General features: G+C 57.0%; 2 protein-coding genes across 3 annotated transcripts in view; one reads left to right on the forward strand and one right to left on the reverse strand.

Annotated features, from left to right (window-relative positions):
- Positions 1 to 175: 175 nt before the first annotated feature.
- KLHL17 (kelch like family member 17) lies at positions 176 to 16,425 on the reverse strand. Of its 2 annotated transcripts, XM_068658912.1 has the most exons (12): positions 16,318 to 16,425; positions 9,484 to 9,733; positions 9,188 to 9,309; positions 8,542 to 8,763; positions 7,648 to 7,764; positions 7,128 to 7,341; positions 6,881 to 7,025; positions 6,523 to 6,690; positions 6,120 to 6,208; positions 5,424 to 5,497; positions 3,993 to 4,174; positions 176 to 3,444 (listed from the first exon to the last, which is right to left on the reverse strand). In XM_068658912.1, exons 2-12 carry the CDS (start codon positions 9,692 to 9,694, stop codon positions 3,216 to 3,218), a joined length of 1,773 nt encoding a protein of 590 aa, XP_068515013.1. In that variant the 5' UTR covers positions 9,695 to 9,733; positions 16,318 to 16,425; the 3' UTR covers positions 176 to 3,215. The 2 variants fall into 2 exon arrangements, with proteins under 2 accessions (XP_068515013.1, XP_068515011.1); XM_068658910.1 differs by lacking the exons at positions 9,484 to 9,733; positions 16,318 to 16,425 and having other exon boundaries at positions 6,120 to 6,250; positions 9,188 to 9,335.
- Positions 16,426 to 16,682: 257 nt separating this feature from the next.
- Positions 16,683 to 21,982, forward strand: part of NOC2L (NOC2 like nucleolar associated transcriptional repressor) — a 32,682-nt gene continuing 27,382 nt past the window's right edge. The window contains exons 1-8 of the mRNA XM_068658909.1: positions 16,683 to 16,823; positions 16,924 to 17,061; positions 17,593 to 17,764; positions 18,079 to 18,201; positions 18,816 to 18,936; positions 19,480 to 19,570; positions 20,044 to 20,122; positions 21,643 to 21,753. Of these exons, the coding sequence (XP_068515010.1) occupies positions 16,804 to 16,823; positions 16,924 to 17,061; positions 17,593 to 17,764; positions 18,079 to 18,201; positions 18,816 to 18,936; positions 19,480 to 19,570; positions 20,044 to 20,122; positions 21,643 to 21,753 (855 nt within the window). The 5' untranslated portion in view covers positions 16,683 to 16,803. The remainder of the gene's footprint in view (positions 16,824 to 16,923; positions 17,062 to 17,592; positions 17,765 to 18,078; positions 18,202 to 18,815; positions 18,937 to 19,479; positions 19,571 to 20,043; positions 20,123 to 21,642; positions 21,754 to 21,982) is intronic.

The raw sequence follows: 21,982 nt of genomic DNA on the forward strand, positions 1-21,982 counted from the left end.
TTAAAGCCCCCGTGGCTCGGGCTGGGCTTTTCCCAGTGGGCTCCAGCACCACCAGCAGCTTCGCCTTGGTTTTGCTCTGGGGAGGACGTTCCCAGCCCCTCTGCACGGGGCAATGCTGCCTGTCTCTGTGTTAGCAGAGCCAGGGAAGCGAGAAGAAAGGCTGCAGAAGACAGGATCCTGTATTCAAGAAAACATCTTTATTGTCCACGTTGGCTCGTATTGCTTGGATCCCCTCCCCGGTCCCCTGTAGTGCAAAAAATTCCGAGAAACAGAGTTCCACATAAATAAGTCGGATAACTTACAGAGAAATCAAAGTGACAACGGGTTGACATGGCTAGACGGGGGCTGCCCACTGGGATGGCCAAGCAAACCCCTGCCCCGTGTGGGGTCGGGGCTCTGCCCACCCTGGCCATCCCCCTGCAACCCTCAGCGGGGTCGGTGGGCGAAGCGCATCGCCGCACCCAGCCCGCAGCCGCCCCTCAGCCGGGGGGAAACTCACGTGGGAAAGGGCACGAGGGATATTTGGGGCGAGACACCACTGAACTAACACTGGCAGAGGGTCGGGACGGGTTCTCCTCCCCGCTCGGACAGGGTACAACGCACAGACGGACACACAGACAGACGCACAGCCCCGCCAAGGCGAGGGGCGCGCAGCACCAGTTCCAGCCCCGGGATCGCCCCGGGGCAGATGCTGACACCTCGTGTCCACACAGTGTGGGGTTGGGGTGCTCTGGGGAACGATTTCGCCCTTTCCTTCCTCCGTTTCCCATTTGGGAAAAGCCGTGAGCACCTGCATAGTTAGGATGTCAGACACGACGGGCTCCCTCCTCCCCGGGGTATTGCTCAGGACCCAGCCGGAGGGCGGCAGGAGTCCCGCTGCCCCTTCCCCTGAGCCTCAGGAGGCAGGGCAGCGTTGCACCCCTTTTCTAGAGTAAATTGCTAAGGATTGCAGCTCCCCTTCTCCCTTTCCTTCCACTGGCCTCAGCGTCCCAGCACCAGCCCCTTTCTGCGAGCAGATCCTCCTGTACAGGGGACCCTAAAGCCCAGGGCACCTTGGATGCGCAAAAGACTAAAATCCTGATGTTGCTGACAGGAACGGGAAGAAAAGGATCAGGACCTCTCTCACGCACACACTCACACACACAGTAACATGGGTTTCACGAATTCATCCTTACTGCACACGCAGCAGGCGAGTGCCTCCACTTTTGGCAGCCCCAGCGCCGTGCTGACCGAGAGGCAACCTGCGAGAGCCTCCTGGCCACTTGCAGGGTGTAAATCTGCAGGATGGGGAGAGCTGCTGAGCTGGGGCCGGCTCCAGCAGAGCCTGGGGAAGTGGCAGGGGAACAAAAGGCAGATTTCAAGTCTGTTCTGGGAAACAAAACGCCCTCCTCAGCCCGAGAAGCCCAGACTGTCCTGGGGGAGAGGCCGGGGGGGGGGGGAAGCAGTCTAGGTTTTCAGGAGCAGCTGGTAATTTCAGGTGTCCAACTTTAGGCACTGAAAATGGGCTTGTAAAACATGCAGGCACCTGTCCGGGAGAAATCAGATCGCGGGGCAAATCGCCTGAAGTTGGGGAGTCCCGAGCTCTCTTCCCACCCCAAGGAGAAGAGAAAGCAGGACATCCCGCGCCCCTTGAAAATTTGGGCCAAACACAAGTGAAACGCGAATTCTGTGCATGGGGAGCAAGAAGGAGCGGAGGCACGCGGCTAAAGGCATAAAGTCTAAAACAAACAAATGCTCAGAGCATGTTCTGATGCCCCACATGGACACCGCTGAGGTACCAGGGGTTGTCGTGCCCCTATAACGCGCACGCCCTGCAGCACAGGCACCGAAATCACATCCTAAGCAACCACCCAGGAGGTCCCACGGCACAGGCGGGTCTGGGAGGACAGGCTTGTGATTTACAGTGCTAATTTATTCAACCTTTAGGTAAAGTGGCTGCTTAATTGCCGGGGAGCTGCTAATTGCACATGGTCCCTTCCATGCTGTTTGCGCTGTACATATGGTCTCTCACACACGCACACACACCCACACGTCTTTAGAGAACGTCTTCCAGGACACAGTCATCATCTCATCAACCATTAAGAAAAGTAATTGCATCCCTTCTGCTGCCTTGAAAGCAGATGGGATGGGGAACACCGGCAGGGCGGAAAAAATAAAGGGATACGAAGTAATTAAAATGAAAATACTGGCACTCAAATTAAAAAAAAAAAGGTGAAAAATTAACACCAAAAAAAAAAAAAAAAGTAACACCAGGCAACCCTCCCTGTTCAGAAGGCTGGACCCTTCTCCTTCAGGAACCAAGCCCCCTTCCCACGAACCCAGAACCTGCTTTGCAGAGAGGGGAGCAGCAGCCAGGATGATCTGTTCCCATCAGAGCGCACACCAGGGGCACGTGCAGGGAGCAGGCAGCCACACAGCCACTTGAACCCGGGACATCGACCTGGGCACGATGCGAACAAGGCCAATCCACCCGTCTGGGGCTGCCCCAAAAGGACGGGCAGTTGGGATCCTTGGGAATGAGGTTGGGCCAGCCGAGCCTGGGAACACCGAGGGGTCTGGATGCTGCATCCAGCTTTGCCTCCAAACTTCACCTCCTCCAGGCCCCCGTCCCTTCGCTGGGCTTCAGTCGTTTATTTTAAGGCATCAGTCAGACACCATTGAGAACCATGCGGTGGCCTCAGAGTCTTTAACAGTGCACGATAGGCTTGGTAAAGAGTTTGGCTACAGTGACATTCAGAGGAGCGCTTGCACACTCGGCCGTGGCCCCGCGAGGAGCGCCGTCCACCTCTGCCACCCCGCGGGACGCCGGGGAGCCTCCACGGCTGGCTGTGCTCGCCCGGGTGGCACCGGCTGGATGGTCCGAATCCCAAAAGCAGCAATGGTTTGGGGATTCCCCTCCCCAAAGGAAAATCCACACCCTTCGGGAGGGCGCTGAGATGAGTCCGTGGACGGGGCGGAGGGCACCCCCTCTCCTCGCCCCCTGGAAGGAGGGTGCTCCCCCGGGAAGCACGTTTCTGAGCGCCGCGAGGGTCCCACGCGTGCAACGAAAGCGGGGATGGCTCCGGGGTCCCTGGGGGTGTTGGGGCTGGGGGTGGCACCCGGCGCCTTCGCTCTCCTCCTACAATGACCGGCTGCCCCGCGGGGCGGGCCACGGCGGCCGGGTGCTCCGCCAGGCGCCCCTGTCCCCTTGAGGTAGGGCAGGTCCTGCTCCTTTGTCAAAGGCTCGTCGAGGACACCGAGAGGGTGGGCGAGGAAGGGGGTGGGAAGTTGAGCAGTTCCAGCACCGCCACCCCCACGCTGCTGCGGCGGGTGAACATGCAGGAGGCTGCCACCCACTTGTTGGTGCGCGGGTTGTACTTCTCGATGGAGTTCAGGCTGGAGCTCCCGTCGTTGCCACCCACGGCGTAGAGCCAGCCGTCCATGGCCACCAGGTCGTGGGTGCTCCTGGAAGGACCGGGCAGAGACCACGGGGCTGTGAGGCTCCAGCACAGTGCATGCGGGGTGCAGGGGGGCTCTGTGACCCCATTACAGGGGGTGCCCAGCCTCATAAATGCCCCATTAAGAGACTGTGCGTTCACGGCAGAGTGCAGCACGGAGCTTTGAGGCTTTCCCCTTACTCCGGTACCCAATTCCCACAGCAGAAGTGTTATTTCCAAATAACAGAAGCCTCAAATCCTTGGACCTCCAAGCCTAAAATCCTCCCCGCAGCCAAGCAACGCCACCCAAATCTGTACAGCCACGCAGAGAGCCGGGCATCAATCCCTCAGCAGACAATGCCTGCTGCAGAAGGTCCCTGCAGGCACCCACACACACCCCAACACCCCTCGCAGAGCAGCAGGACATGCGGCTCGGGTCGCCTTTGTGCAGCAAGCACGGAGCCAGGCAGCTGCAGGGCCAGCCAGCCCGTGGGGCACGCTCTGCAGCGCACCACCCGCTGTGCCAAACATGGCCAAGCTGTCGGAGGGATGAGCTCCTGGCCCCCAGCTCCTCACCTGCGGATGTTCATGGGCGCCACGCTCTCCCAGGTGTTGGTTTTGGGGTTGTAGCGCTCCACGGAGTTAAGGCAGCTGGTCCCATCGTTGCCACCGGCCACGTAGAGCATCCCCTCCAGCACGGCCACCCCCGCGCTGCTCCGGCGGCTCAGCATGTTGGCGATGGGCGTCCAGGTGTTGATCTGGGAGGGGGCAATGTTTGCTGGTGAGGACCCAGTACAAATCATCTTCCCTCACCCTTGCTCTACCCATCTTGGCTTAACAGCCCTCCCCCCAAGAAAACACTTTGGGCAGGCCCCCAGCTCTTTCCCCTTCATCCAAAGAGGTCAGGGCAACGGGCGAGCGAGGAGGAACCCTCCCGATATTGTTATTTGGAGCAGAGGCCACGAGCTGCTTGCCCAGAGAGCAGGATTGCAGCACTGCTGGCTGCCTCCTCAGCCCCAGCCCCCCGGGGCCAAGCCAGCTCTCCAGCGGGGCTGCAGGCAGACACCAGCACGCCGGGAGCCCCCTCTCATCCCTCGCAAAAAGCATTTTGGGGGCATCGCAGAGATGTCACGGGACGATGGAGAGTGCTGCATGGGTTTGGTTTGCTCCTGCTGAAGGAGAAAGGCAAAATATTGCCATTCACAGCCCCCACGGGGAAGGTTTTTGCCCTCCCTCCCAGCTAAGCACCTGGGAGGACTGTGAATGCAGGGTCCGGGGACATTCCTGCGGCTCCAGAAGAGCTCTCAAACCAACCCAACGTTAGCAAAGGAAACAAATCTCCAGCAGGAAGAAGTGTGAGGCCCCAGGAGACCTCTGCTGACAGGCTCGGGAAAGCACAGCCCCAGCTGGCAGGAGCCCTGCCACCCCCTGAGCAGAGCTCAGTGCCAAGCCACCAGGCATGGCACAGCCAAACCAGGCGTGGGGATGGAGCCGTGGCTATTTCGAACCTCTACAAGGCATGGCTGCGGCTTTACAGCTCGCAGAAAACCTCCAGGACCTGCTTTTTGATCTTTTTTTGCAGCTCTGCAGCCTCCTAGAACAGAGCTGTGAGCTCCCAGCCCCAACGCGTGTCCCCAGCCGACTGCAAGCCCTGCCAAGTGCCCTGGGTGAGCACGCAGCAAAAAAACCTGGGGCTGGAAGCTGGGAGATGTGAACGAGAGCTGCTCTTCCTCGAGAAGCTGAGCTGGCCTACGGGCACCGAGGACATGGAGGGATGTGGTGGATAAAAACCTCAGAGGGAAATCTCAGAGCTGGGCACCCCTCCTGCTCCCCTGCCCCTGCAATTCTTTGCTAGGACGTGGTCACAGCTTAATTTTCTGCTCCAAACCCACACAAAGCAGATCTCTCGCCTTCTACCACCTCCTTCAGCAACTCGTGTGGCCCTTCTCTGTCTGCAGAGCACCCACCAGGAGGGGAAAAAGAAAAGGGTTACCAGGCTGGATTTACCTGGGGCTCATACTTTTCTACCGTGGCCAGGTGGGACGAGCTGTCGTATCCCCCAACAGCATAGAGGTTGCCTTCTGCAAAGACAGTCAGACACACGCTGGGATCAGCTGAAGCCCCCCCAGCCCCTGCATAATCCCCCACAAACGTATGGGGTGTCCCCACGGGTGCCCCCTGCTCCCCAGGGGGCTCGCGTGGCTTCAGTAATGCTTCTCCCACGGCATCCTCCTTAGGGACAGAAGTCACTCTGTGGTTGTGAGCCGTCGTGGCATGGCACCCCCAGGAGAGACAGGTTTGACCCCACACTGCTGCTCGGATCATCAGGAAGGGAATTGATCCTTGCCAAAAGGGAAAACTAAGGGGAAACTCGTAAGGTGTTATCTTCCCTGCTAGGGATGGGAGATCGTCCGTGGCCAGCCCTCGTGCTCCGAGCTGGGAGTGGGCACAAAGGAGCTGAGGAACACGTTGGGGGGGCACTGGGGAGCTGCTGGAACGGGCTGGAACCCAACTGGGAGGGAGGCTGAGGAGCAAGGCAAAGGCAGGGAGCACGCCAGGAGCACACAGCAGAGGGCCGGCTGGGTTACCCGCAGCTAGGGAACCCGCGGAGGGCGAGGCAGCGACTGGAAGAACACGAAAAGGAAGCACCAGAAAGGCAGGAGAAGGTCTGCACCGAAGCCAGGTCCTCGTGCCATCACCCACCTAGCGTGGCCACCCGCACGTAGCGTCTCCTGGTGCTCATGGCAGCGATGGACGTCCAGGTGCCGGTCAGAGGGTCGTAGCGCTCCGCGCTGCAGCAGGGCAGGGACACAGGAACACGACAAGCTGTGGCGCTGGCAAAGCCCACACCAGCCCCTTTGACACAGCTTTGGGGGGCAGCTCCCAAAAAAGCTTGGGAAAAAGGGAGGGGAGAGCTAACAAAGGGCACGGGATGCGGTGGGAGAGGGCTACGGGATGCTTTTCCCCCGGGACAAAGACACTGGAAGGCCCGGCTGGATTGCAAGAAATCTATGCCAGGGCTGGGCTGTCTGTTGGGAAAAAACAACGGGGGCTCCCCAGTGCATGCAAGAGCATCAGAGGAGCTCGAAGCAGGGCGATCCCCTACCTGTTGAGGCACGAGGCGCCATCGTACCCCCCGGCAGCATAGAGCAGCCCGTGGAGCGCCGCTACGCCCAGGCAGCTCCTCCGGGTGCCCATGGACACCTCGGGCTGCCAGGAGTTGGTGACGGGGTCGTAGGACTCCACCGTGGCCAGATCCGAGGTCCCGTCGTAGCTGTACAGGGAAAAATAAAACAAAAAACACAAAAACACCACAACAGAGGACGTGTGAGAGGCTGGGTGCGCTGCTGAAACCTAGGGCCACGACCCTGTCACCACCCCAGCCTCCTCCAAGGCTGGGAGCACAGACGGCTCCGTGCAGGGGTGGTGACACCCCCCCAATGTCCCCCTGCCCTCGTCCTTACCCCCCCACGGCGTACAGCTTGTTCCCAATGGCGGCCACGCCGACCCGGGCCCTGCGCGTCGACATGGAGGCCACCATGTGCCAGCGGTCCGTCCGCGTGTCGTAGGCCTCGCAGTCCCCGTGGATGGCGAACAGGCTGCCCCCACCTGCTCACGGGAGGGCAAAGCAGAGCACACAACACCCCCAAAGCCCCCAAAAGAGGGTTTTTATTCCAGGATATCCACTCGGAAGGGGTGATCTCCCCTTACCCACGGCGAACAGCACGGTGCTGGCCCCCTCGCAGCGCCGCGGCCTTGTCCTGCTGTTGCTGAGGACCCCTCGCTGCTCGGGCATGAGGTGGTACTTGAGGGCTTCGATCAGCAGGTCCTTGCACTCCGAGTGGTGCCGCACCAGCAGCTCCGTGTCCACGTTGCTCATCAGGAAATCCCGGCTCAGCAGGGGCAGCCGCACGCACTTCATCAGCTGAAGGGAGAGGGGTCGCGTCCCGTCAGTGGGGTGCCCCCATCCCATGAGCAATGACCCCTCGCCATGGGGCTGCAGAGCCCTCCCACACCCAGTGTGCCCATGCCAGGAGGCTCTGAGGTTTCTGATGTTTGCTCAAGATCCTTTTTGGGGAACGCACGGGAAAGCTCAGCCGGTCTGCAGGCAGAGCTGATCCCCTTTTGCTGCCCACACCCTGCCCTCTGGCCACCCCGCAGCTCCCTCCAGCCCCATATTTCCACCCCGACAGAGGCTGGGAGCTGGCTTGAACCCAGCAGAGCCCCTCACCCTGGGGACATGCTGCCTTCTGCTGTCCACATCGTGCTTGACCCAGCTGAGCACGGCCCGGTACACCTCCTCCTCCGACGGCACGTTGAGGCTGTCGCTGGAAATGAGGTCCAGCACCTGCAGAGAGGGATGGAAAAAGCAAATCACAGCTGGAACAGCATGGGACCAAGGGATTTATCCCCACAGATGGGTGAATAGCCAGCAGAACAGCACTGGCAGGGGCAGAGAGGGGCCTCCTGCAGATGCTGGTGGCCGAGGGGTGCACAGCCGCTGGATGAAGGATCCGAAGGATCTTGCAGCACGGGTGCGGAGCCAGCTCTGCCCTCAGCCACCCTCCTCGGCTCGTTTTCCCTCCCCCCTTTTCTGTGGCTGAAGCTGCTGCAGTGCCTGACACTTCCAATAAGCATCAGTGAGCTCAGGCAGACGACTCTGCCCGCACGCGTCCCTTCAATATTTCATGGGATGGAGCCAGGTGCCCTGGCTGTTCCCAGCAGGCTCGCTTCGCCTGCCAAAGGATGACAGAGCTGGAGCAGGTGGAGAAACGCTCCCTGCCCTCTGCCCCGAGGACGGATGGGGGAGACGTGTCCCTTTGTGCTCCCAGGCAGAGGGCAGAGCACCCGGAGCTCCCATGGCAAGCACCAGCACCAGCAATTATCCTCCCTGCGAGCCTCCCGGTCCTATTTCACAGGGGATTCAGCTCGCTGTCTGGCAGCACTCCTCCACGTATTGTTTCCCCATCCAACAGAAAGGACCAAAGCACAGATTCTGGCTACATTTTCCTACCAAACCCTGTCCCCTCTGTGTGGGTCCCTCGGGCTCCTGGCCGTGCCTGCCAGGATAAACCAAGCAAAGCCTCGCCAGGCTCACACCTTCACGTCTCCAGCAGCACCTCACCTGTTTGAGGGGCAGCAACATGAACTCCTCTGTCTTGGCCACCTCCACGAAGTGCTGGAGGACGTACTTGTGGGCAGACTTGAGGAGGTCGCTGCAGGAGTGCGTGTCGGCAAAGCCCCGGATCCCCAGGCAGTTGGATGGGTCGAGCTGGCTCAGGAGGAACTTGCAGCAAGCATCCCGCACACCATTCAGCTGAAGCAGGCTGGCAGCGGGAAGAAGTGTCTGGCAGTGGAAAAGAATGGGGAAAAAAGGAGCTTCCAGGGCAAGGAAACACCATTTTCACCCTTGTCCCACTGCAGGTCAATGGCAGAAGAGGTTTAGTGAGCGGCTTCATGCACACAAGCACATAGAGGACAGATAGTCTTTGTTTTCGACAAAAAAAAGAAGGAAGAGCCAAGAAGGACACCCACAATACCCCAAAGGGCTAGGAAATGGCAGATGCTCGGGGCTAGAGCATCATTGCCATATTGCTTTAAGGAGGCAGCTGCACAAACCCCATCTCCGGGCTCAGGAGGGCAGAGGAGCTCCCCGACCACTGCTCAACGCAGGTGGCACCACAGAACAACAGCCCAAAATCCCGAGCAGAGGGCGAGAAGAGCCCCAGGAGGTAAACTTGGGGAGAGGAAGGATCGGGGGAGGCTCCTACCTGCACGTTGCCCTCGCCCACCACGATCTCGGCCGTGTACGCGTACTGCACCAGCTGCTCCAGGGCCTGCGGGTCGATGTCGTGCAGCGTGACGTGGGTCTGGCGGCTCTCACTCATCTCATCTGGGGGCAACGCACCGAGAAAGCCCCCTCAGCGGGATTGCCTCCCCGCAGGAAGAGGCAGGAGGAGGGCAGAAAGGGAAGGGGATTGCGGAAAAAAAAAAAAAAAAAAAGTTTGGGGAGCTGGGGGGCACCGCGCCACGGAGGAGAGAGGAAGAAGAGAGGAAGACTACTTGCTCGTGAACATGGCGTGGAAGTAGGGGCTGCAGGACGCCAGCACCACCTTGTGGGCCTTGATCTCCTTGGTGCCCACATGGAGCACGATGTCGCAGAGCAGCCCGCGCTGCCGCATGCGGTTCATGCAGACGAAGGCGTCGTGGTAGTGCCGCTTGGAGTTGTGCGAGATGCTGTGGCCGTCGCGGTTGAGGAGCTGCACGCCGCCTTCCATGGCTGCGGGTGGGCGCTGGGATCTCCCTTCTCGGCGGCCCTGAGACCAGGAGAAACAAAGAATTACCCAAAAAACAGCTCCAGACCCCGATGGTTCCCATGGGTCCCTCCTCCAAGACCCCGAGCAAGAGCAGCTCCTGCCAGGGAAGCAGCACCCAGCACTGGTCTCACAAGTCCCACCAGGCATGGAGCGAACACATTTTAAATAAACCCCTCCAGACAGCGACCACAACCCGGGGCAGACCGAGCAAACCACAAGCAGGGAATGCCGTGATCCCAAACGCGAGAGGGGTGTTATGGACCACAGCCCTCTGAGCCGTGCTGGTTCTCTTCCTGCTTCCAGAAGACACCAGGAGGTTTGTGGTGCACCTGCCCTCAGAAGTGAAGCCCAAAGAGCTGCCCAAAAACAATTCACGAGGACAAGGCAGAGGGCAAAGGCAATCGTAGCACGGAGCTGCACAGCCCCAGCACAGAACCCGGCAGATTTGGGGTTCAATTCTCTCAATTTTTTATATTTCAAGCCTCTTTTTGGACAAAGACTGAGCTTTCCTTTACGGGAACAGGGAACACAGGCTTTAACGTGCTGGTCTCACTCCCCCCACGTGTCCTCTACCCAGGCACATCCAACCCCAGAGCCGCCCCGGACCATCCTGCCGCAGCACCGCAGCTCCGGTCCCAATGGGCAGAGGGGGCAAAGCAGAGCCCTGAGCCCCCCTGCACCATCCCCGGCTGATGTTGTCCTTCCAGCAGCCAGCCCTGGGCTTCAAACAGCGCTCGTTTGATGAGGAGGACAGGACAGACAGACAGCAAAGGACAGAGAGACCGGGTGGCCGGGACCCGATGCAGAGCTCAGCCTGCGCGCACGCCTCTGGGCACGCAGGGAGCAGCAGCGTGAGCTCGCTGAGCTCTCAGAAAACAAAAAATGCCTAAACAAGGGCATTTCTTTGTGCAAAGATGTGTTTTTTTTGTTGTTTTTTTTTCTCCTTTCCATGCTGTGAGCATCTAGGCTCCTGCCTGCGTTTCGAAAGGCATTTGGCTGCCTCCCTGCCAGCGGCACCCAAAGGCGAGCCGGGGGAGTGGGGAGGGAACAAGAGAGCAGCAGGAGGGAGCCGGGGGAGGCAGCAGGAGAAAAAGGCAGCTGGGAGGAAGAAAGGCAGCGTGCTGCGCTCATCGCCTGCCCCCGCATCCCTGCGGCGAGAGAATCCCCTCCGCCTCCCTGCTCCTCGCGACACCTCCACGTCGCCAGCCGCGCTCGGCCTAAAAATAGAAGCCCACCACGCTGTGCCTGCTCAGCCACGAAAGCAGCCATCCATCCATTTTTAAATAGCAGTTGTGTCATGTACGAGAGTCTGGGGGAGGGAAAAAGATGAATAAACAGCTTTTCAGAGCGGGAGGGAGGCCTGCGATGCCCTCTTCTCCTCGCATCATCAGTGCGACATGAGATTCCCCACGGCAGTGACAGCGAGGAGGATTCAGGGGCACACAAGGAACGCCTCCCAGCAGTGAGAGCAGGATGCTGCTGTGCCCTTGAAAGGGAAGAGGATCCCAAGCCTTAACTGGCCTTCTCCTCCCAAGCCCCTCAGCTGAGCTTTCAGAAAGCTGCGATGTCCCCAGGACACCCCATGTGCGCCAGGTAACGCGCGTGGACACCGTGGCAAGAGGTGCCTGCACGAAGGCACTTTAGCATCTCTCCGGGCTCAGCAGCTCCCTTCCCAGACCTGGTTTAGAGGCAGAGAACAGACATTGCTTCTCCTTTATTAGCTGTGAGCCTGATTCTCTGTGCGATGCCCCCCCGAGCACGCTGCTCCCCATCGCTACGGTGGCGGTGCCCCAGCTGTAACCGAGAGCCCCCCCCGAGCAGTGCCGGGGCATAAAAAAGGAGAGGAGAGGTGTGCAGGGAGCTGGGGGTGCTGCTCAGCGTGCTGGCAGCCCCATGAGGACGCTGTGCCTCCCCAGGCAGGCTGGAGGGCAGCACATGAGGCGGCTCCAGCAGCGGGGAGAGCCACCGAGGGCGCACACGGCGGGCTGAAGGTTCCCGTGATGCCGCCGCATCTCCGGCTGCAGCCACCAGATGCGTTTCCAAGGAGGGTCGGAAGTCCTGGGCTCTCTTCCCAGCCCTGCCACTGAGTCATTGCGTGACTTTGGGCAAGTACAAATGCCGCGAGTGACAAGGGGGACATTATCTCTCCCTGCAGTGAGCCTCTGAAGAGCTCAGTGAAGCCCCACCGGTGCCCCCCGCGCCCCTGCTGCCCCGTGCGGCGCCAGCTACGAAGCGACCAGGCAGGGAGCAGCACCCCAGGGAGATCCCATCCCAGCCACCCCAGTGCCACCGGCATCCCAAGAGCATCCCCAGCCCACGGGACAGTCCCTCCCTGAGGATTTGCAGAGGGAAACAGCTCCTGCAGTGCCTCTTCCCCCTCCTGGCAGCATGCACCAGCGCATGTAGAGGTGAATCACGACGACCAACCCTAGGAGGCTGATTTGCTGTGCCAGGGGGGCACCACACTCACGCTCCCATTTCAAATGCCAGAAAAACACCAGCCACGACCTCCTAACGTGATAGAAACACCGAGCTCTGCAGGGTCACCGAAGCAGGCAGGCCGGCAGCTGATGCCCTGCTCCATGGGTTGTGCCCCGCGGGCTCCATGGGGAAGGGTCCCCATCCCAAAATATGGAGACCACCGGCATGGGGCTGGTTTAAGGCTTGCAGCGGGTACAGCCCCATCCCCAGGGCTCCTTCTGCTCTGAAATAACTCGTTCCCATCCGAGCTCTTGGCTTTAACCAGCCAGGATATAATCAGCAGGGGGGGAACAGGGAGAGGACACCCCACTGCTGCTCCCCGAGCTCCCAGCCTCGCTGGCACTAAATATTTCTCATTTCCTTCTAAACCCTCGTTCCCAGGAAACGAAGGGAGACGAGCCCAGCAAAGATATAATTAACGGGGAAAGGGGAGAGAACCACAAGAGACAGGGAGGCAGTGTCCAGGGCTCCGGCGGGGGGGATGCAAACACAAGCCCACTTTTGTGGAGCACGCGGCAGCCTGGGCGCACGTGTTCCGCAGCGGCTGACTTGTCCTAACTCCTAGGTTAGGACAAAATTATAAAAAAAATAAAAAAATCAAATAAAAAGAAGGCGTTTGTTTGGCTCCCAAGCGACGGAGCGTGGCCGTGCATAACGGCTCCGTTAATTAATGCAAACGATCCCTGCCCAAAGGGAGGCCTGTTCGCTTCGCACACACACACAAAAAAAAATAAAACATATTTTGCCGAGAGTGAAAGGCAGCGTGCTGAGCAACAGCCAGGGCACCGAGCATCCTCCCGGGAGAAGCTCGGGGGCTGCCCTTTCCCCAGGAAGGCCCTGCAGAAAGGTTTTTTGTTGGTGGCCCTGGATGGAGAGTTTGTGCCCGCCGGGCCAGCGGGGAGACATCCTGTGCAGCTGGCCGGGTGCTGGGGACAAGGTGCTGCTGTGCCCTCTTCTAGGGCACGATATTCCCCAAGATCTGATGCATTTGATGCCCAAATCCCTCCCTCCCACGTGCGCCCTGTCCCTGCTATCCCCGTTTTGGGGAAACCAGCCCCAAAGCCCTGCTTTGGGCACGCACAGCAAGGCTCGCCCTGCACGGGCGGGGAGGCTGGGGAGGAAGGAGCTGGTGGTGGGGTCAAAAAGCAGAGAATTGCTGCTTCTGAGTGCATTCTCCTCTCCCCTACCCCCAATCCCTCCGAATTATTATTTTAAGCCCCTCCAAGAGGGCTCCCAGGCTGTCCTCCTGCATACAAGGAGCCCGGACAAATGGCAAAACTCAGGGAAAGAGCCCCAAAAGGGGGGCACGGGGAACCCCTGGGTGCGCCCAGCATCTCGAGGAGCTTCTTTTTCCCCCCCGGAGCAGGCAGAGGATGTGCTCCCGGGGACTTCTTTCTCCTTCCCTCCAGCAGTCATAAGACACGAGCAGCTGAGCCGGCAGCAACAATAGCTGCTGTTGTGCTGCCGCAAAAGGGGGGCACGGAGCAGCACCCGGACACCCAGCCGGGAAGGTTGCCGGCCCAAATTCTCCCCTTCCTCGGGGCTTTGTGGAGGTCCCGCGGGGCGCAGGGCTCCTCTGTGCGCAGCCAGCCCCTTTCGGTGAATCCCCTCCGCGGCTCTGAAGCCGGCGCGGAGGAGCTTTAGGATGACTGGCAGGATTTTTGCATCAGTAATCCTCTCGCAGCAGGCAGCTCGGAGACGCCGGGGCTGTTTTGCCGAGCAGACAAACCCCACCTGCCCTTCCTGCCCCAAATCGGGCATCCCAAATTCCTTTTTTTTTTTTTTATTTTTTCTACAAGCTGCGGGTCCAGCCACCACCAGCACTGATTTATGGCAGTAAATACCCCTAAAACAATCCCATACACACATCAGGACTGCAACTCCTGCTGGAAATACGACCTAAGGGGGCACGGAGCCGGCCTTGGCACCAGGGTTAGGGTGCCTGGTGCCCCTCTCCCAGCTCCTGATGGGCACCGTGGAGGGCAGGAGCTGTGCTAAGCTCCAAGGACAGCCAGCTGCTACGGTGTGCACCTCGATCCCAACCCCTTCACCTTCCCCTCCTCCTGTCCCCCAAACCCTCCGGCCGTGGATCCTGCGTAAATCTGCGCTGAGCCAGCAGGGCTGAGGATCCCCAGCTCTCCGTAGGGTGTTGTGTTGTTTTTTTTTGTATTTTTTTTTATTTTTTAATGAATTAGGCATAACTGCCACGCGCCGAATCCTCCTGTCTAGACATCTGCAGAGAAGTGACAAGCTGCCAGGGAGGACGTGGAGCCTCGGCGAGGGGGTTGGGGAGGGCAGGGGAGGGCATTGAGCACATCGACCTCACCAGCAGCTCCCCGGGCTGGAACCAGTAAGGTTCTGGTGCACACACGGGGCTGATGGAAGCTTCTCCTCCCATTTCTCCCGGGTTCCCCCCAGCTCATCCCCCGAAGCAAATTTGGGGGTGCGAGCCAGAACCTCGGCACCAGGACGTTCCCGTAGCCAAAAAAAGAAAGGTTTTGAGCCCGGCTCGCTCGGTGCCCACCCGGGCAAAAACCCTTCTTGTGCACCCTCTCCAGCTCCTCCTTCCCCTGCAGCGCCCTGCAGGGAGGGGACGGCAGCAGCTCCAGGCAGGGCTGCGTGGCTGAGGGATTTTAGGGGCGCCTGTGCCAACCCCTGGGTCACACCAGGGCCAGGACCCGAATAATTTCGGCATCCCACACCATGGAAGAAAGAAATGGAAAAAGTCCCTTGTAAAGAGGCCTGGAGGTGCAAAATGTGCAGGTCTCCAGCTGTGGCGAGGCACAAAGCACCCCAAAATCGGAGCAAAATCAAAGCCCTTTGCATCCACCAAGGGCTGGGAACGTCCTAAATGCCCCTTCCTGGCATCCCCACAGCTCCGTCCCCACTGGGGGCATCCCTCTGGAGCCTCGTGTCCTTGGCACTGGTGTGAGCGATGGAAGCGAGGTGGGGATGCAGGGGAAAAACCCCAAAAAACCTCTCGCTGGGGGAGCTGTGAAGGACCGGCCACCACCCACAGATGGGACATCAAGGGACCTTCCCCATAACCCCAGGCACGAAGGAGCGACCCCATTGGGATCCCGGGTGGCCAACCCAAGAGGTTGGGGGCTACCACCACCCCCGCCAGCTCCTGATTTGGATATTTGGTGAGCCCTCGGGGTGGAAATTCACATTTTTACACCCAAGACACCCACGGCACTGCCCCATTGAACACATCTCCACCAGACCAGGAGGGAAAGCTCGATATAGGGGATCGCTGCAGCACCCCAAACACCAGACCTTGCGCCCCAGCAGCACCCCCGGGTGCCCGCAGCCCCTCCACGTCCCCGTCCTCGTCCTGCAGCACAACTTCTGCCCCGAACATCCTCCTCCTCCGCCGGCAGATGGCTGGGATTTACCAAAAACCCCCCTCCCTGACCCCAAAAACCACGAAAACAGCAGGAAACCTTCCCACGTGGGGGCTGGGGAACCGGCGTCCACAGGCACGTGAGGTCCCCTACAACATCTCACCCCCCCTCACCCCCGTCCCTAAAACCAGCCCCGCTGGGGCCTGACCCCTGCTCATTGGGGTCGTACTGGACCCTAACAGGGGGTCCCCATCCTTCCTCCCTCCCCCCCCCAAAGCCGATGGTTTCCGCTCACCCTCCCGGTGCTGAATCACCCCGGGAGCACCCTGCCCCTTTTCGGGGGCTCCATCCTGGTGAACCCCATGGTGACGGTGACCCCCCCAAAAAAAAACCCCAACCACCCTTTATACCCCTTCCTAACCCCAAACCCTACCGGGGGGCTACCAACCCCCCCCATACCACAACCAAGCAGCGAACACCCCAGGCCTGAGCATACCATAGCGGGGCACACACCTCCCACCACCCACCGTAGAGAGGAAAAAACCCCAAAAACCCCCAAACCCCCCAAAACCCCCTAAAAACCCCCAAAATCCCCCTAAAATCCCCCAAAACCCGCCCCAAATCCCGCTCCCCCCGCAGTCCCGGTGCCCTTCACCCCCCCGGGGGTGGCTGCGCACAGGGGGGGGTCCCAGCGCCTCCCCCCCAAAAAAACCCCCCGGTGCTCCCCATTACCCCCCCCCCCCGGCCCCTACTCACGGCCCCGCTGCCGGTGCCCAGGGGCTGCGGGCTCCGCTCTGCCCGCGCCGGGGCGGGGCAAGGGGCGGGGCTTAGGGAGGGGACCAGAAGGGGAAAGGCCCGCAAGGGGGCGTGGCTTTAGGGGTAGTGGGCGTGGCTACGGGGGTGAGTGGGCGTGGCTAAGGGGTGAGTGGGCGTGGCTTCGAGATGAGTTGAATGGGTTCGGGTTTAGTGGGCGTGGCCTCGCGCTGAGTGGGCGTGGCTACGCCTAGAGTGGGCGTGGCTTCGCTCTTAGTGGGCGTGGCTATAAGAGGAGTCCGCCGCGCCCGGGCTTGGTGGGCGTGGCTTCGCTCTTAGTGGGCGTGGCCTCGCTCTCAGTGGGCGTGGCCTCGCTCTCAGTGGGCGTGGCCCCGCCTTCATTACGGTGCCCCCCCGGCCCAGGAGGTTTTAGCCCCGCCCCTCCCCGCCGCGGGGCATTGTGGGAGCGGAAGTGGGACAGGCGGCAGCATGGCGGGCAGCGGGAGGAGGTGAGCGCCTGGGCCTGCCCCCCCCCCCCCCTTTTTTAACCTTTTTAACCTCTTTTTACCCCATTTTATCCCCTTTAACCCCTTCCCTCCCGGCCCGCAGGAGCCTGGCGGAGCTGAGCGTGGACGAGTTCCTCGCGGACGGCTTCGAGTCGGAGCCTGACGGCGATGAGGAGGGGGAGGAGGAGGCGAGGCCGAGGCCGAAGCAGCGGGAGCGGGGCCGGGCCCAGGCGGCCGCCAGGTGAGGGCCGGGCTGCGGGGCCCGGGAGCCAAAATTGGGTGGGAAATGAGAGGTTTTGTGTCAAAAGGGGGGCTTTGCTGAGGGTCTGCCGTCAGGTTGCTCGCGTGGGGTGGGTTTCTGGGTTCTTCGCTATTAAATATCAATGTTTCAGTGCTTTTTATTTAAAAAGTTTGCAAAAATAATCCTGAAAAAAATAAAAAAAATGAGTTTTTCCTTCATAAACTGCTCTTCAGGACCTCTAGCTGGTACCTCCATCAGCCCAGCACAGCCTCAGTCTGCCACGAGGTTCAGCTGTTCCCAGCCCTCAATTAAACTTCAGCTTTCTTTAATCCCCAATTAAAGCACTCCTTAACAAGCCCTCCAAAATGTGTGTTAAAAGTGTTCCAGGTGGGAGCCCAGCAGGTAAACCCCTCACCATTCCCGTTAGTCCCAGCTGCACCTCATTACCAGGCTGTGTGCTTTCCCTCCAGCCCCAGCAGAAGCTCAAGCAGTGAATTAATGAATTAACACCCATTAATTTTTATCTACCAGGAAGAAGGGGAAGGCCTCTGAGCACAAAGACCAGCTCTCCCGGCTGAAGGAAAGGGATCCCGAGTTTTACAAGTTTTTGGAAGAAAACGACCGCACTCTGCTGAACTTTGATGCCTCAGACAGCTCTGATGAGGACGATGAGAGGTTGCACGTACCACCTGATACACTGGAGGTACCAGGTGTTAATTTAGGCAGCTGGAACCAATTATTTCAGCTGAAATCAATCAAGTACACGTTAAGTGTTTGAGTTTCAGTGCAGGGACAAAGTGTAGTGGGGCCTATGGTGGCACAGGTGGCCCAGGAGGAGTTTTTTGGGGAATTTGTGGTAACTTTAATTTTGTTAGTGCTTTACATGAAGTGCTGCTAACAGCATTATTAACAATTGCTGCTGCCTGCTCTCCTCTTCAGCAGCCTCTCAGCAAAAGAGGCAGGGCCAGAAAATAAGTCTGTAAGCATTTACTCAGTCTTCATAAAAAACTTTTCTAGGAAGCGAGTGATGAAGATGAAGATGATGAAGATGAAGACGAACGTAAAACAGCCAAACATAAGAAAGCTGATACCATTCCTGTCAGCTTGAAGATGGTTGAAGAATGGAAGAAAGCTGCGGAGGTGAGCAGGGAGCTAGAATACAAGGCACTGGAGTGTTCTCCTTTAACGTTCTTCCACATGTCACCACCTCTAAAAGACCACCTTTGGGTTTGTTCATATTTCACAAGTACGGAGGAGATGGTGACAGTCCTGCCCGTAGATTTCTTGTGATTTCAGTATGATTTGTCTGCAATTTTTGCTTGGGTTGCAAGATTACTCTGACTCTGTCAGAGGGGGGAAGCTGGAGAAACTGGAACGGCTCAGAAAAAGGCAGGATGATTAATTCTTGTTCACTGCCTTGCTAAGTGCTGTGTCTGTGACAGTTCCAAGAACTTCTCTGAAGTCCCATTTTGAGCAGTGATAAAATAGCTTGCTGCCTGCAAGAGGGGGAGGGAAAGGTCAGGCTGGATAATTGCTTGCAGCTAGGTCTCTGTTCCTCATCCCCCAACCAATTAAATGTCCTAGAAACCTATTTTAGAGCAAGTGAAGGCCGCTGGCATTTGTTAACTGTCTTCACACCTTTCTTCACGTGAAAGGATGGAGCTATTTTTGCAACCAAGCTTCCAGTAATTCCAATTCTCCTGTCCCAGTAGTGCTTCAGAGTTTGACTGTTGCTTGTCTTGCTCTTTCCCCAGAGACGGCTAACACCAAAGCTCTTCCATGAAATCACTCAAGCATTCAAAGCGGCCGTAGCAACTACCAAAGGAGATAATGACGGGGCTGACCCTAGCAAGTACAAAGTCATTGATGCTGCAGGTGAGTTGATTGCTGTGCTTCTGTGTGAAATACACCCATACCTCATTTGGGAAGGGGAATGTCAGCTATTAGAAAAGAATAAGTACAGACAGGAGTTAACAAAGCCTGTGGAAGGGTAAGTTTCATGTGAGTGGCTTATCTTCATGTTCGTGGGAGTGGGATTATATCTCTTTGAGCAAAGTTAGTTCTGTTGAAATCCTCACATTGAAGTTTTTTGGACAACTTTTGCTGCTGCTTCTTGCTGTGGCCTCTTAGAACTAATTTTACAGAGCTGTTTTGTCTTTTTACCCCATTTTATAACCCATGTGACCCTATAAAAGGTACCTATGCAACCCTTTAAAAAGTACTTATGAATCCCCGTTATGTTTTGGGGCAGAGCACTGGTGAAGGGTCAGGCTGCTTTTGTGCTTGGTGCTCTTCATGTGGAGAGTAGAGAAGGCTCCTGTGGCTTCAGCTCCTTAGAGAGCTCTTTTCAGGTTAGCTGAGAATCCAGGAATATGTGGAAGGTCACTTAAAAATGCTTTTTGGACTTTTTTTAAACAGTGTTCAATGCCCTTGTGTCCTTCTGTGTCCGGGACCTCTTCCACTGCCTGCAAGAGCTGCTGCTTATAAAAGCCCCGAAGAACAAACAAAAGTAAGTCTGAGGAGATCTGAGAACTACTGGTGAGAGAGAGCTGGTGGGGCTTTAATTCTAGAAGCTCCAGTTCTACCTTTCTGCTGCACGAGCCTGGTTGGTGTAGGCTGTGTTTGAATTTTGGGGTGGTTTAAGGCCTCTACTTTGTAAGTACAATGCCTAAAGCTTGGAAGAGACTGATCCCAGAAATAACAATTTCCTGGTTATCGTTAGTTTCCCTGAATCAGTCTGAGACCTGGGTACCTGGCTGGGAAGCTGAACTCTGCCTTGAATCAAATTTTGTAATGCTGTGAGAAGTGCTTCTCTGCATCTGTGACAAAATCATTACTTTTTTTTTATTTTTGCTTTACAAGCAGTTTTTTTTACTCATTGGCAATGCTAAGAAAGTAAACTCACTGTTCTGTTACTGAAGCATTAATTTGTGTTTTTTTTTTTTTTTAAAAAAAAGCTAAACTCAACTCGTTTGCTTCCAGGATGATCCTCCCTTCCAGCAGCCCAATTTGGAGCAAGCTGCGACTGGACATTAGAATGTACCTGACCTGTACAATCCAAGTAAGAAATTCCAGCATGTTTGTGTTCTCAGGGTTCATCTGTGCATCAGTGAGCTTATTTATTAATTTATTTGCTGAGATTATTTCTGCTCTCTGCAGTCTCAGCGGGTCTTGGAGCTTTGGGCATTTGTGAGCTGTGAGTCTGCACGTCTCTTGGTTTTGAAGGTTTTTGGTCTAACAAATAGCACGGAGCTCTATAGAATAACTGGTTGAAAATAGGCAGCCTGTAAAGAAGGACTAGTTAAACCTTCTGGCAATTCTTTGCCTTAATTTGTCTGCCAAAATAATTAGCGTCCATGGAGTTGGCAGTGCTGTGCTCCAGCATTCTGAATTTCTAATGCATATTTTGGTGTTATGATCTTAACATTTCTTGTAGTAAATATGAAGGTGGAAAGCTGTAACATCCCCAAGTATGGGACATAAAAAATACAAAACTGACAGTATCACTGTGACATTCTTCACAAACTGAGGGCAGGGAACATAAGGGGGGGATGCTGATGCCTTTTTGCTGTGAGGTAACGAGGGCAGGATGACTTAGCAGAAACAGCCTTTTGATCAGCAGAGCTTTTTCCTGAAGCTGTGGTGCTTCTTAGCAGTAGCAGAACTAACGACTGCAGAAGAAAAGGAAAAGCTGGCAGTCCAGTCATGGAAATAATTCCTGGTCCTGTGCTTCCTTCTGGGTGTCCTCATGCTTTGTGGCAGGGTTTTTCTGGCATGATAGTTTCTGAAAAGTGTTTTCTTTTTGTTGTGTGAGGGACCTTGCAGGAGACTTGTTCACTGCAGAGTCCTTGCAGTGCAAGGAGGAGAATGAGAAAGAAAGCAAAGTTAGAAAAATGTCTCTGCTTACAGCAGTTGGGATTTCAGGCAAGAGTGGATATTCCATTGTGCAGAACTTCTTTGAAATTGAGATGACTTCGAGCTTAAATTAGAAAGCACAAAGTTCTGTGCTTGGGTTTGGCTGCAGGTGAACTGAGCTGAACAACCCAGAGACACCAAGATGATGTTTAAACCTTTTTCTTGAGCTCGAGTTGACCTCTAGATACCCGGTAGCATTCCTGCTTCCCCTGAAAAAAATCTCGTGAAGCACTGGAAGTCTTCAGGCAGCTCAGATGGTCTGCTTCCGAGCAAGCTGTGTGTAGACTGAGAGCGTCTTCATCACGCCTCGGCCATCTGTGGTGAGATGACAATGGCATCAGTGTCACGCTGCCTGTAAGAAGCTGGAAGCTTCATGGAGATGGAGTTGTTGCAGTACAGCTGAGTGAGGCTTTAAGTGATGAACTCAGGTGCTCGTAGCCTGAGCTCCTGTTTAAGATGTTCCTTCAGGGGAATTATTTAACCTGCTGTGGACCTGCTCCATTCCAAATACAGCTCGGGTTTTTTCAGCTTCCTGCTAGGCTGTTCTTCCAGTCCTTTGGAGCCCAGAATTACTTGGGAACAGCAAAATACCAATGCTATAAATGCTAAAGGAAGATGTGAGGAGGACTATACTAACTAGGATTTTGGGTTTTTTTTTCCTTGTAGCTCCTGTCTTGTTTAACAGAAGCCTCTGTTGGAGCAGCAGTCCTTCAGCATGTCAATGCCACAGTGCCTTATTATCTGACCTTCCCAAAGCAGTGCCGTATACTTCTCAAGGTAAGGCCGCGTGCTGTGGTGCTTCGTGTAGCTCTCAAGCACTTTCTTCATCCCTCCAAATGAGCCCCTCATGGTATTTGGACCGGATCCCATGACAGTCCAGTCTCCTGGACTCTTCCCTCGCTTTTCTTCTGGTCCCAGAGGGGATTTGTGCTTTCTCCTCCAGGTTTGTGAGTGCCATGGAGCTCTTTCAGGGAAAGCTGAGTGAGCAAAATGTGTGCACTCAGCG

Source organism: Anas acuta, chromosome 22 (genome assembly GCF_963932015.1).
Source record: "Anas acuta chromosome 22, bAnaAcu1.1, whole genome shotgun sequence".
NCBI lineage: Eukaryota > Metazoa > Chordata > Aves > Anseriformes > Anatidae > Anas > Anas acuta.

What these genes read in the sequence shown, in the direction of transcription:
- KLHL17 (XM_068658912.1), bottom strand. Translation starts at nt 9,694, where the DNA reads ATGGAAGGCGGCGTGCAGCTCCTCAACCGCGACGGCCACAGCATCTCG. An exon ending in GAAGGCAGCATGTCCCCAGG is followed by an intron (nt 7,342 to 7,647) that starts GTGAGGGGCTCT and finishes CTCTCCCTTCAG; the next exon opens with CTGATGAAGTGCGTGCGGCT. An exon ending in GGCGCCTCGTGCCTCAACAG is followed by an intron (nt 6,209 to 6,522) that starts GTAGGGGATCGC and finishes GCCCTGCTGCAG; the next exon opens with CGCGGAGCGCTACGACCCTC.